This window comes from Rhinolophus sinicus, chromosome 2 (genome assembly GCF_057876585.1).
Source record: "Rhinolophus sinicus isolate RSI-liver-muscle chromosome 2, RSI-T2T, whole genome shotgun sequence".
In the NCBI taxonomy this organism is placed as follows: domain Eukaryota; kingdom Metazoa; phylum Chordata; class Mammalia; order Chiroptera; family Rhinolophidae; genus Rhinolophus; species Rhinolophus sinicus.
In genome coordinates, this window is record NC_142502.1 from 184,330,765 (window position 1) to 184,344,861 (window position 14,097).

The window sequence follows — 14,097 nt, forward strand, 5'->3', positions numbered from 1 at the left end:
GCTGAACATTGTATATGAAAAACTGCTTAGATAATTAGGTAATATTATCTTTCCTCAAAGAGGATTTATGTTTTCTTCTGTCAGCTAGTTAGGATTGAGGTATATACCTTCATCTATTCAGAGATTGAACTGATTTAGGGGCAGATTTTCAGTCTTTTGCAGGTTGGTCTACTTGTCTTGTTTTGTTTCCTTATTCCTAGCATGTAACCCTTTAGTGTACTTAGTTAAAAGCCTGGGCTTTTCCTTTGTGAGGTTCAAAACTCTTATTTCTATATTCCAACGTGGTGAGAGTGCTGGAATCGCTGCGCAGTTTCTCAGCTTCTGAGCTGCATCTCTGTAGTCAACTCGAGGCTCACCAACTTGGGCCCCTGCACTCCCTCCTCCCCACTTTAGGCTCAGTGGTGGGATTGGCTTGCAACAAATTAAGTCTGTTATTGGTGCAGGTAGAAATCTCCTTGTTATATTATCTACAAATTGTTTCTTTTTTTGTGTCCCAGTTTAGTATACCAGACATTGGAATTTTTAGGGGTTTGATACATAATGACTGTTCTCATGCCTCATTTAGAGCCAGTTGAGTATTGGTAAAATCTAGCTAGCATGCAGGCTCAGATCTAGGACAAAATAGGCTCGTTGTTCTGAACAGAGTTAGACTCCTCCAGTAGATAGTTTTCTCTTACACAGGTGGAGTGGGAGGAGATAAGAATTAATGTGGATCATTTATGTGGATCAAAATTCTGGAGAATTAAGTAATTTAGTGTAACTTAAAATAATTGTAAATGGCAGTTGTGATCACGTATAAAACCTATGATTCTTCCTTCAACAGAACTTTCATTTTGATAAATTTTGGCCATAGAGCATGGATTTATACAAAGTTATAATGTTGAGTGTGCTAGAATAGAAAACATTGTTTTGTATTCTCAAGAATAATTACAAAATAGAATATTTTGTGGCGACCATGTTTGCAATATAAAGACTTTTATATAATCTGGTTATTTGCCTTTTAAATTCAGAATTTTTCTCTGAGAGTCAGGGACTTGTGCCCTCAGAATTTTTTTAGTGTTTCATATACCACAATAATGTTGGCAGTATCTTTTATGAAGTCTGAACTGTGTGACTAGGCACACGAAGTACAAGAATCTCCCACTTACAGTTTCTTGATTTGTGATCCCCAACTCCAACTTGAACCTTTTATTTAGTTTTTTAACTGTAAGTAAGACATTACCGTAACTGCCAAACTCATGTTTAGGATTTCCTAAGGGTTGCGGTCAGTGTTAACATCAGGTAACACAAATACAGTTAAGCTGCATACTTTAAAAAAATTCACCAAAGTTTGGGATCAGATTACCATAATGTGCTAAGTTAGAAGGAGGAATTAAACATGCCAGTACTCGCTACAGGAAGATGTACCAAAAAAAGAAGCTATCTGCAGGCTATCTTCATTTGATTTTACTTTACGTAATTAGTTCATCTCATTCATAAAAATCTCAAAGAAAAAATTTTGACATAACTTTTATATTAAATAATTGGTTTCACACTTAGGAATGTTAAGTTACATTTTTGTGTTTTATAGTCTGTTCTTTAATTTTTGTGATTTTGAGTGGGGCGGTGGTTGGTAGGGAGGGTGACTAAAATAGGTTTTCAGGTATGGAGTCCTAATTTGTAATACTATTTCTATTGGAAATTAGAATTTGATTTATAAATTTGGATTTCATTTGCTATCAAAGAACCAGTTAGGTTGTAAAATGGATAGGGGTCATGTGTGTAGCTCAATTAATGATTATCACACCATGTTCACGGATATGTAGGTGTGTACTTACGTACAGGCATACGGTTTTGTGTGTGTTTCATATTTGGAAGCATTGGGTTAGATTCACATGTTTGTTACATAGGAATTTCTTTTAAGATAATGTTGTGTGTCATTTTGGTGATAGTTATGCAAGAAAGGAAGGTCAGCTGTATTATCTGGTGGCATAGGAGAAAAAAAGCATTTATAAAATGAGATGCTACTGATTTGACCATTTCATGTGTAGAGATCGTAAGATCATTTTGCAGAGTTTGGAATTATACTTTTTTCTTAAATATGAACTATTTAGTATGTTTTATAATACTGTAAACTAATTGAGATCATTGTGGTTAGCTTTAATTATAGTCTTGGTAGTTTTTCAAAGAAATGGAGTAGTAAAATATGAGACCTCAGTTATATATGTCCCTTGGTTTCCAGCTCTGACTGTATTTACATACGAGTTTACTGTCATTCTTTTTTCCCTGGAGAAAACTTGCTTTTTCTATATGTCTATATTTCAGTCAAATCTGATACAGCTAATTCGTGTCTGTCAGCATTTGGATACAGTACTGTCCACATGCTGTTGATGGATGTTTTCTTGCTGTATTGGCTTTCTGATGGAAATAGGTTTGCTCACTAAGCTCCTTAGGGCAGAGACATTAGCTCATTCATTTACGCTAGAGACATATTTGTTGAAACGATGTCCCGGAGCTATCAAATTAACAGTGCAGTTCTTTTTACCTGTTTCAGTATTCCCTTACTATGATTGGAAAGTGAACTTTGTAATTGTATCTTAAGTCCTTTGTGTTCCAAGGACTTTGTATACATTCAGTCATTTAATAAATATTTATTTAGCAACTAATAAATATTTATTTAGCAACGACCATGTGCCAAGCCCTGGTTTTGGCCCTGAATTAGGCCCTGGGAATGTAGCAGTGAACAGAACAGATAAAAATTCCCTGCCATCAGTTTACATTTTCATGGGGAGCTGTAAAATAATAAATAATCGAGTTAATTGTATGTAAGATAGTGATTTATGGTAAGGAGAAGAAAAGTAAAACAAAGAGGAAGCTATGACTATATAAGGCATTCACAGTTTGGATAGTAAGGTATTCCTGAAAAGGTGACTTGTAAGTAAAAGACCTGGCGGAAGTAGGAGAGAGCTAGCCTTATGGATACGTGGATATATGAGCATTTCAGACAGAGGAAAATAGCAAGTCCAAGGGTCCTGAGTCAGGAACATACCTTGGTGTGATGTTATTTAGAAACAAAACAAAACAAAAACCCTCTTTATTTGGAAACAATTTAGAGAGAGACATGGAAAACCATGTGAATGCATGTGGGTTTTCAAGAAGTAGATAGTGAAAGATTATTCAAAGATGTTTATAGGTTGCGTGCAATGATAGGCTTGAGAAGAACAGTTCAGATAGTTTTGTGGGGAGGGGGAGGAAGGAAAACTGGAGTGAGTTTTAAAGAGAATAGGAGGAGAAAAGCAAAAGACAGCATAGACAACCTCTTTCAAGGAATTCCCTATAAAGAGAAAGGGAGAAATGGGATGATAGTTCTATGGGGAGTAGAGTCAAGGGATTTTATTTTTTTAAGGGTAAGAGAAATACCAACATGCCAAAGGTAGTGATAGGTAGAGAGAGACTAGAGATGAGGTGGCAGGAGGGCTGTGGGGGGGCGCAGAGGACCACTGCTATAGTGTTACCTTTCAGTCGGCAAGAGGGGGTATAAAATTTAGTGCAGAGGGGGAGGGGTTGGCTGTAGCTAGGACTATAATAGAATAGCAGGAAAAAGTAGAATGTATGTGTACAGATGCAGGAATATAGACAGATTTGGTGGTGAGAGCTTGTGCAAGTAGTTAATGAGATAAAAAGCCAGGACCTTAGCTGAGAATGATGTTGGGAGAGGAGATTTTTGAGTTTGTGAGAGAGGAGAAAGTTTGAAATCATCCAGGAGAGTGGGAGAGAAAATGGACCAGGGCAATAGGCCAGAATCGCCAGCCGGCCAAGGGCCCCTTGAGCGTGGTTGTGTGCTTTTAGGTCACGCTTAGCTCCAGAGGTGCAAGTACTGAGTAGAAAGAGAATTGGATCTAATCCGTGATGTGGCTTTTCCAGGAGAGTATGATTCAGTGAGAGGAGCAAGAGGGTCAGTGCAGGGCTGTGATTATGACGAGTAACTGGAATGTAAGTTCTCTAAAGAGGCAGCAATGGGGAGGATGAGGGCAGTGAGAAATGATAGGATCTGGATTGAAGGTTCCTGTCGAGTCGAAGATGGTTGGAGTCAAGATGGTTGGAGTCGAGGTGTTAGTGAGAGTGAGTTGGAAAGATGAGAGGGTGGTGGTCAGTACGTAGGGTGTTTAAAAGTGAGGTTATGGAGGTGTTGCAATTACTGCAATTGTAAGGCTAAGGAGAACATGGGAGTGAATGTCCACGGTATTAGAAGGGTGCCTTTCCACTGTTCTCTGCCTCCTTACAAACCGTATGCTGCCCCCCGCCCCCCAGTGCTCTGAAATTCCAGTAAATGTTGCTTTTACCCAAACTCGAACTGGGGTCTTTATAGGAATTTAAAATGGACATGTTTCAGTGAGATATGAAGAACTATAGATAATAAGTAATTTTTTAAAAAAAGTCTAAATTTATTAAGGTGTGTTCTGTGATACCTTAGCTCTTGTTCACTTATATTTTACTATATTTTATTATGAGTTACAAAATGGTATCACAGAAATGTTAGAATTTAATTTAGGAAAAGAAAATAATAAAACCATATAATTCCATCATGCTATCACAATTCTTTTAAGTAGAATTATACATTCGATTTTATGTAATGTGCTTTTCTTTTAACAAATTAATATTTTATATTGCTTCCTACATAGTCTTTTTAACCATCATTTTAATGATGGCTTAATATAGCTCTAACAAGCTTTAGTAAAATTTACTTAGTTTTTCTGTTCAAGATTTTTAAGTCGTTTTGAATTTTTGCTATTGTAAATAGTGTTGCTCCACATGGCTTATGTGTTACATGTAATCTCTCCTAGATTTTAATTAGCTGAAATCAAATTTCAAGCTATGTAAAATTGAAGTAAGATTGAAAACTATTTGGGAACAAAAGAGTTCTTTAATTACAATACAAGTACATTCATAACAAAAGGAGGTACAGTGACTATTACTTTTCAGACTTACCTTTGTTTCATTTGGCTTCCTTTTTTTAAAAAATTTTATTAAATTTATTGGGGTGACAATTGTTAGTAAAATTACATAGATTTCAGGTGTATAATTCTGTATTACATCATCTATATTCATTGTGTATTCATCACCCAGAGTCAGTTCTCCTTCCATCACCATATATTCGATCATTTGGCTTCTTAAATAGTACTTGATTAGTTTGTTAGACTAGCCCTGTGATTTAGGTTTTGTATTACATAGATGTTGAAAATGAAATTTAAAGGTGTAAAATAATTTTATTTATGGAACACATTAAATTAGTGATGAAATGGTTCTTGGTTTCATTTGTTAGTGTCAAAGGTGTGCTGATAGGTTTAGATGTTAGTCAAATTTAAAACACCTTTAAACTCTATATCTCTTGAATTACATAATCCTTAAATGCAAAGTTTGTATTTAGTTGATTTTGAAAATAATGGAAGTAATAACATTTATTGAGTGAGCTTATGTAGAGGGACTGTTTGGAGATGAAGCTGAAATTTAACTTCACAACTTGTGGGAAAAGAATTTTTTTATATTTAGGTTCTTGGTGGGTGGAAACCATATGGGCAGACTTCTAGTTAGAAAATAAAAGAGAAAGCTCTGCTAGTTTATTAATAATTATTGAATAATTGACTAGATACAGGTTTGGAGGACAGTTGGTTGTCATTGAGTGGAAATGTGACCCAAGTTATTTTATCTTCTATAAACAAAGCACTAGTAAACAAAGCTTTGTTTGTTTTACTTTCAAAATTTAAAAAATGCTGGAATAACCCTACTGTCAAAGTGGCTTGGCACTCCTCTCTCTCTCTCTCTCTCTCTCTCTCTCTCTCTCTCTCTCTCTCTCTCTCAACATATTAGACTAGCTACTCAAGCTAAAGTAAAGTTTATCTATATTATGCAAAACATATGCAAGACACTTCCATCCAGTGCTCTTTTATTTCATATTTTCCTAAATAACTTTTGCCCCCTTCAAGTAAAGATGCTGTTTTGTTAGCTGACGGGTTAAATTTAGCTTGTCTTTTAATTTGGCTGACAGATCTTAGACTAATGTACTTAAAAAAATATACTGCAAAATAAGCATAAGGATTTTATGCGACTGGTATTGTAAATGATAGGCGATCAGTTAATATGACTTAGATTATTCTAGGTAAAATAGAAAGTGTACTATAAAAAATAAAGTGGAATCTACTTAAGATTCAGAAGTTTTTCCATGTGTATATAGGTTGGCTTAACAATTTGTATTTTATTTGCTAGTGATGGATTTGTTTGGTCTCACTATTTTAAGTTTTGTATTTGTATTTGGAGTTGTAATAACAGAAGGAGGAAATGTATTACAAATTCATTTAAATAACATTTCCTGGCCACTTATCTGGGCAGCAGAGACACAGAAATATATTTCCTATTCTTTTGTTGTGTTAACTTTAAAACCTGGATGTTGTTTAGTATTCTATTAGAGGAATAACTTTATTAACTTTAACTTCAGTAATGTTTAAAGTATAAACATATCATAAAATTCTAATTCTGTCACTTATAAATTGTGTTGGCTTGGGTGAGTATTTTAACCTCTCTAAACTTCAGTTTCTGTGCCTGCTGATAGGGGGATAATAATAGGACCTTAGTAATAGCACCTGGCTTGTACATTGTTGCGAGGCTTAGAATGCTGACTGCACGTAAAATGCTTTGCACAGCATGTGGCACAAATTAGTCAAGAAACATTCCTATTAATAATAAATACTGTATTGACGTGTATAATTTAGGTACAGTTTTTGATAGATAGACTACAAAGTACAAGCTATCACATAATTTATGGTCAAGTTATTTAGGATCTGTGAATGTGAACTCATAGTAGCATCTTAAATGAGGTTTTTGTTTTGTTTTTAAAATAAAAATATAGCAGTTATAGTTATAGTAAAACAGAAGTAATAAGATGGTAATGAACAGGGATTTGGCAAGATGCCACAGCAGTCTTGATTTTCCTCCCCCTCTACTGACTGGTGCCGCCTTAGTCTCTGAAGATTGTATCCCAGCACTCACTCCTGTAATATGCGTACCCAGTTTTATTGCTTTAAATACTATACTACCCATATGCTGACAACTCATAACTTAATAAAATTTTCAGCTCAAAGATAGTTTACGCTGCATTTAACAATTGAATTTCTAGAAGGGTGTCTTCGTCATTTGCTTATGACTTAGACATTCTAGTTTGGTGAAGACTTTCCAGCCTCCTTCCTTTTTTGGGCGAATGCATTTTATTTGGATATTTAAAAACAATGAGATATTTAGAAGTAGTTTATAGTGAAAGTGAAATTAAATCCAAAACTTCTTCATTCCTTCTTAACAGTTAAAGTCTAAAAATCTGCGCATTCAGGAAAAGTTAGGGAAATAAGCTATTATATATGTATTTTTCCACCATAGTAATTGTAGTTAGGGAAATTGGATGTTGGCTCGTACCTGTTTACCTAGAAAGATAATAGAATAACACACTTTTCTCTCTGCTTTCCTCCTTTGCTAACTTTTCATATATAAGTAAGTTGGTTCTAGTATTGGCGCTGAATCACATTTCTCTGCTAGTAATATTAGAGGTGTGGGAGATCCTAGTAACTGGGCAAGCTCTGGGGGTTTAGCTCAAGATTTGCTTGAAAGCTGTGTCTGACCTAGTTGGTTATGCAGTTTTAAATAAAACTTGGGCGGTAAGATTTTTTTCAGTGTCTTTCTTAGGAGCTAGGATTTTAACTCCAGCCATTGCTTCCCCTGGGGTCAGTCTGCTTTTGGTCCCTTTTGATTCTCAATCGTACTGCTGCAATCTAGTGGATCTTTGTGACTTTAGCCTCTGCTCATTGCTTGGCAGTTTTCTTTCTGGTCCTTGACTATTGTGGTGGCGATGTTTTGTTTTGTTTCAGTGGGGCTATGACTTTTAAATGTTTTCCTGTCCTTTCTATGCATTTGGAAGTGGGGCAAGGGACAAATTAGTGTTAATTTTTTTCATTGCTTTGAAGTTTTGGTTGTAGGCTTTTTAAAAGTTTTATTCTTAAAATTTTTTTTTCTTTATCTCAGTTTTAGTATCACTCTCTAAGAAGAGAATCACAGTGGAAATCACGGATACTGAAAAAACCATCTAACTGCCTAAGGTTTAGATGAAACTGCTTAAGAAGGAAGGCCATAGACAAGCTTTCAATCAAGTCCTGAGCTAACCCAGAGACTGGATTTCAGTATTATTTTCATATACTGAAAATATTAGTATCTTAAAAAAAATCAGAACTTATTTCTTACAAAGTGATATTAAATAGCATATATTTCAAATGTAAATTTACATAAACTTTAATGTACATACAAAATTTTATGTACATAAAGCCTCAAGTATGTATGTAAATTTATATTTATTACTCTGTACATTTTCTTCTAAGTTATTAGCAGATTAAAGTACCATAGTATCATTCAAAAATAAATACTACGTAAAAATAAAACTTAATGAACAAATGAAATAGTATTTATTTGTTCTTTAAAAAATGGTTTAAAAAAAACCCAAAATCTATTAACTATAACTATTTTCAGAATTTTTCCTATTATTTAATTTTTACATAATCCCATCTCTTTATAACTTTTGGGGAGGCTGTGGGTTAAGCAAGGATTCAGTCCTTTTACTGATATCAAGCTATAGTTTTGTTTCAAATAAAGCTTTCTTTTGTCTTCATTATGTATAGCTGGAAGTTTTAATGCAGGTTTTATCATTTCAGTATGAAATGTTCATATTCCATTTATTTGAAAAGTCTCTGAACTAGAGGAAGATCTGAATTCTTGTAGTAGAAGCTTATGCCTTACCAATTTACATTTTTTCTTCCTTTGGAGGTTAATGGAGATATAGAAGAATGCACCTTTCTTTGATTTGAAATTTTAGTACAAAGTATAAATCTGGATATGTTTATAAGTGACTCAGATTTTACATTTTAAACTTGTTAAAATATCAAAATTATACCAATAAAGATATATTGGTATTTTGCTACTTAAATATAGCCTAGTATGGTAAAAATGCTGGAATCCTTGAAAAGCAAGTCAGCTGTCCTGGAGAAGGGAATTATGGGCATAGGAAATAGGGAGGGTGTCAAAGTGTGAATTTAATAATCTCAATTTAACTGGAAGTTGGATATTTATTACTTTTAATGTAGTTTTTACTTTCAGTTAAGGAAAATCTAAATTATTGTGTCTACATTAATGATACCAGTGGGATATAAATCATTAATTATGATTAAAAACGTTTCTAGTTTACTCTTAGCACCTCAGCCCCTTTCTCTTATTAAAGAATGTTTTCATAAAATATTGACATTTTTTAAAGAATGAAAATTAAAAATATGAAGTATAACTGAGTGGTAAAACATAGTATGGGTAATTCTCCTAGAATTAGTAAATTAAAAATTCAAGTTACCTTTCTGAATTTTGTATGTAATTTTAGTCACGTTTCCCTCCTACCCAGATCTCCAAAAAATCTCTGTATTACTGTTTTGTTTTCTGCAATCCTCCAGCTTCCTCTTTATTCTTCCAAGCTCCCCCGGTGTTAGTGTGGTCGTTGAGACCAGGGGGATGAGTTAGGTATATTGGACCTCTAAGATGTAAGTGGCATTCTGCTGCGTCATTTCCTCATAGCAGGACTTTCAGCAAGTCTAAGTCACCTAAAGTCTCTAAGTCTTTGTTTGTTTTTAAAGATGAGTATATTTCTTTCTGTCCTCAGAGTTACTTAGGGATGAGACAATATACCTATATGCTGGTGCTTTAGAAATGTGGTTTCCTTCACAAGCATATTCACTGAGTAATTTGAGACTTAGTTTGTTTCTTACTAGTTTTTTTCATCCCTACCAAGTTATATGTATGTGCTTTTTCCTATTTTGTTTATAAATTTAATGCATGCTTATTGTAGAAAGTCTGGAAAATAACAGAGAAAGAAAGAATAGGAATCTGAATAATGTATTAACCTGTTTTCATGTTTTTAGGGGAAATTTAGTTTCAAGGCTGAGTTCCCTGAGGGTAACGATAGTTAGTGTCTTATTTATTTACTGGATTTTCTAGTCTTTGTATGCACTAGGGACAAAATTAATGATTGTTGAATGAATGGGAACTTCCTTTAGTCAGTCTGGGTGTACTTCTTAATGTCAAAAGTTTGGTGAAATTTTACTGGGCATTTGGAGAGAGAAAAGATACCTAACTAGCAAAAATAGTAGTAGATGTGTATTTTAAAATGACACTATCTTTTGGCTAAAAGAACAAAGGAAAACACGATAGGATCAATCCTGATAGTCTCTGTCTCTGGCACAAGTTCAGAAACCAGTTAAAGGTGCTGGATATGGAGCCATCACAGTTTCATATCAAAATGGATTGACACTTATTCAGCAAGAGCAACATATGATACAATTTAAAGACTTTTTTTTTTTTGAATGCTTGGAATTGTAAAACTTTCTTCTTCCTCTTTTTATTTTTTGTTAAACAGGATGGCTTAAATTCCTTGGTCCTTGATTTGGATTTTCCTGCTTTGAGGAAAAACAAAAATATAGATAATTTCTTAAATAGATGTAAGTATATGTAAACTTCATATATGATCACATAACTATACTTTGATAAGAGATTTATGCTTGATTAATGTTATTAAAGTCGATAAACTTACTAACTTATTAAACTTAAGTATTTTTTAGATTACTGTTTATTTAAATACTAATATTCTTTATTTTCAAAGCAAATCTGCAGAACCAATTGCAATATATAAAGTAGGTAAAGTTCAAGATTTTGTATAAATTATTAAGACTAGTGGTTTCAGGTTATTTATGGCAGTTCCAAGAGAAATTTTAAGTTAATATTAACAAGTCTAAGACTTAGCTTTACATTATCCAGAAGACTTAATGAACTTTATGTTGTATTAGTATAGATATTAAAGTCTAGTTAATACAAGATAATATGATAACAGTTATTGCCATATATGTGGTCACTTCATATTTGCCAATATTGATATTGCAATGAAGGTGTAAATGAAGTTGAATTCTAAGAATAAAAAATTCTTAAAATAATTAATATGTACTTTATACCACCAGCACAGTAAGCTCTTTCATTTGGAATTGTCAGAGTTTGGGCTATTTTCCTAATTAAACAAACTTGTCAATAGTTTACCATATCTATAATATGTGATTACTGTTTTTCAAAGAAGTAGGCTACCAAAATGCATTACTAAGATTAGCCTTGCAAGTCATTTGATAGCAGTTTTCTTCCATGATTCAGAACGCACTCCAGGATGGCTTGGGTCATCAGTGTTCAGCTGTCACCTAATTTGCCAAGCCACAGTCAGAAACAGAATAGCATCACTGCTACTTTTTGTTAGTCAGGAGTGTTTGTTTATATATGTGTTAATAAACATAAAGTTTTGGTTCTTTAATGTAAAGTTATTGTGTATCTTATATTTTTAAGTAGAAACCTTTAAGAACTGAGAGATTTAGCTGAAAAATAAGTCCATTTTCTTGAAGTAAAAAAATGTGTTTATAAGTATGGTGATTATTTTAAAATATTGTTTATAAGTATGATGATTAATATTACAAATACAGTGATCTTTTTATCGTAGATGAGAAAATTGTGAAAAAAATCAGAGGTCTCCAGATGAAGGCCGAAGACTATGATGTTGTCAAAGTTATCGGAAGAGGTGCTTTTGGCGAAGTCCAGTTGGTAAGAAAGTGTTTTGTTCTTTTTATTATTATTTTTTGAAGACATAGTTTTGTGAAACATTATCAATAGTCCCTGAGTCGACCTAATTTCTATGCCCAGCCATGCCAGCATTAGCCTTCATGAGCTTGGTCCATTCATCCCATCTCTGAGCCTCAGTGGCTTCATCTACAAAAGGAGGCAGTTATGCTGTGAACACCAGGTCTCTTCTAGCTCTGAAACACTGAGATGTAGAATAAGGCCGACTTGGCTTCACACGTGATTTGCCTAGCAGTTACTATTCCACCAGAACTACCGTGTTTTTATTTAGTATGTTCAGATTGTTTGCTTAATGAGCTGAGATTTATTTAGATATGAGAAAGCCAAGGAAGACATTTTAATAATGGAAAGTAAATACGAAATTTATCTCTGTAGGTCAAAGTGGTACCAACTGAAAATACTATGTTTGCAATAAGTATTTCATTTGTAGTACTAAATGAGGAACTATAGTATAATAATATTTTGATTTTCATCACCTGAGTATAAAACTCCTGTTTTTGTCTTTATAGTTAAATTACAGTCAAATTCTGTTTTTCGTTCAACAGTGTTTTACTTTGTGATCATTGTGTACCAGCATGGGTTTCTCTAGGAACAAGTGCTTACAGACTAATGTTTGTCTTTCTCTTTTTCATTCCTTTTCTTTGATAGGTTTATTGAACTTGTAGATCAGGGTAGTGCAAGAGGTGGAATATATGTCTATAATAGAGTTGATAAAGTCTGACATACTTGAGGATGATATGGAGGAATGTCGGTGAATAAGCATATGGGTAGGCAGTTTTATAATTGCATGAATGGTACCTTGGACAGAGATCCCCAGGGACAGGTTCTAGGGTTCTCTCCTCTCTCGTTAAACCTTTTAGTAATAAATTCTATGGAGGCAGCGGTTGCATGCTGAATAATTTTGTAAATGAGTTGCAACTGAAATAGGATGATTTTAGATGATGAGCCAAGATCTAGAAGTCATCAATTGGGAAGATGATTGGCCAGATAAAAGTGAAATTTAACCAAGTAATTAATGACCTATACTTGGATGCAAAGAACTCAAGGAATAGATTGCTTAATAATAATTTTGAATTGAAGAACAGTTGTGCTTGACTGTAAACCTGGCAAGATTTATTGGTGATGAGGCTGCCCAAATTGCAAAGAAAGTTTGGATTGCTTTAATGCAGTTTCTAAGTTTCTCTTTTTATACTATAAAGAAGTGTGTTACCATAGTTGGTTGGTACAAGAGTTACGTTTCTACACCATGTTTCTGGTCACAAAAAACATCACCAAACTTCTAAATAGAGACCCAAAACACTTCTAATATTAAATATCAAAATAAACGTGAGCTATACATCTATTTAAGAAAGATTAATAAAAACAAGATAATTTATTTTCCAACCCCCTTATTCCAGTTCAGGGTTGAGGTTGGCCAGGGCCTCTCCCGCAGTTCAGGGCACAAGGTAGGACCCCGCCCTGGACAGCACGCCCTTCCATCGCAGGGCGCACTCACACACTCACCCACCCTCACTCACACTGGGACAGTTTAGATAAGCCAGTTAACCTAATGTGCACATCTTTGGGCTGGGGAGGAAGCCAGAGTATCCAGAGCAAACCCACATGGGCATGAGGAAAACGTGCGAACTCCACACAGACAGTGGCTCTGGTAGAATTGATCTTTCTTTTTTTTCCTCATCAGTATTACAACAAACCGGGGGTGGCTGGTAAGCTCAGTTGGTTGGAGCGTGGTTCTCGTAGCACCAAGGTTGCCGGTTCAATCCCTGCATGGGCCACTGTGACTGCACCCTCCTTAAAAAAAAGAAAGAAAAACAAATTACAACAAACCGACATTGAACGAAACATTGAACGAAACATTATTGAAGGTCCTGCTGTAGTTCCCAAAGGCTAGGCTCTTATTTCTTTGATATGCATTCCCTCCCAAGGTGAGCTCATGCATTCCTGTGACTTTAAATACAACTTATATAATGTCAAGGCTCGGATTTATAGCTATTGCTCAGAACTTTGTACTTTGCTCTTCAAACTCATCCACGATGACACATTTGACGTCTCCATTAAGATGTGCCGTGGACGTCTAAACCATGTGAAATTAGAATGTCCGATTCCCTCTCTAACTTCACTTTTCCTCCACAGATCTGTTCATCCTCTTATCCTCCCCATCTTAATAAATGGCTCCAGTATCAACCCAGTTGTTCAAGTCAAAAACTAAGTGCCATTAATCATTTCTCTTTTCCTCATTACTTAAGCTTAATTTTTCATTAAGTCTTACTCGTAATATTTCTCCGGTCTCTACTTTTTTTGGTATTCCCTACCATCACCTTTATCCAAGGTACCCTTTCATTCCAGTCAGGTGTGACCATCTCCTTTTGCGTTCTGCTT

At 34.5% G+C, this 14,097-nt stretch overlaps 1 protein-coding gene across 1 annotated transcript in view; it reads left to right on the forward strand.

The window, feature by feature from the left end:
- ROCK2 (Rho associated coiled-coil containing protein kinase 2) overlaps positions 1-14,097 on the forward strand; it is a 108,141-nt gene that overhangs the window by 35,112 nt on the left and 58,932 nt on the right. The window contains exons 2-3 of the mRNA XM_019750089.3: positions 10,466-10,547; positions 11,582-11,682. Coding sequence (XP_019605648.1) covers positions 10,466-10,547; positions 11,582-11,682 — 183 coding nt within the window. The remainder of the gene's footprint in view (positions 1-10,465; positions 10,548-11,581; positions 11,683-14,097) is intronic.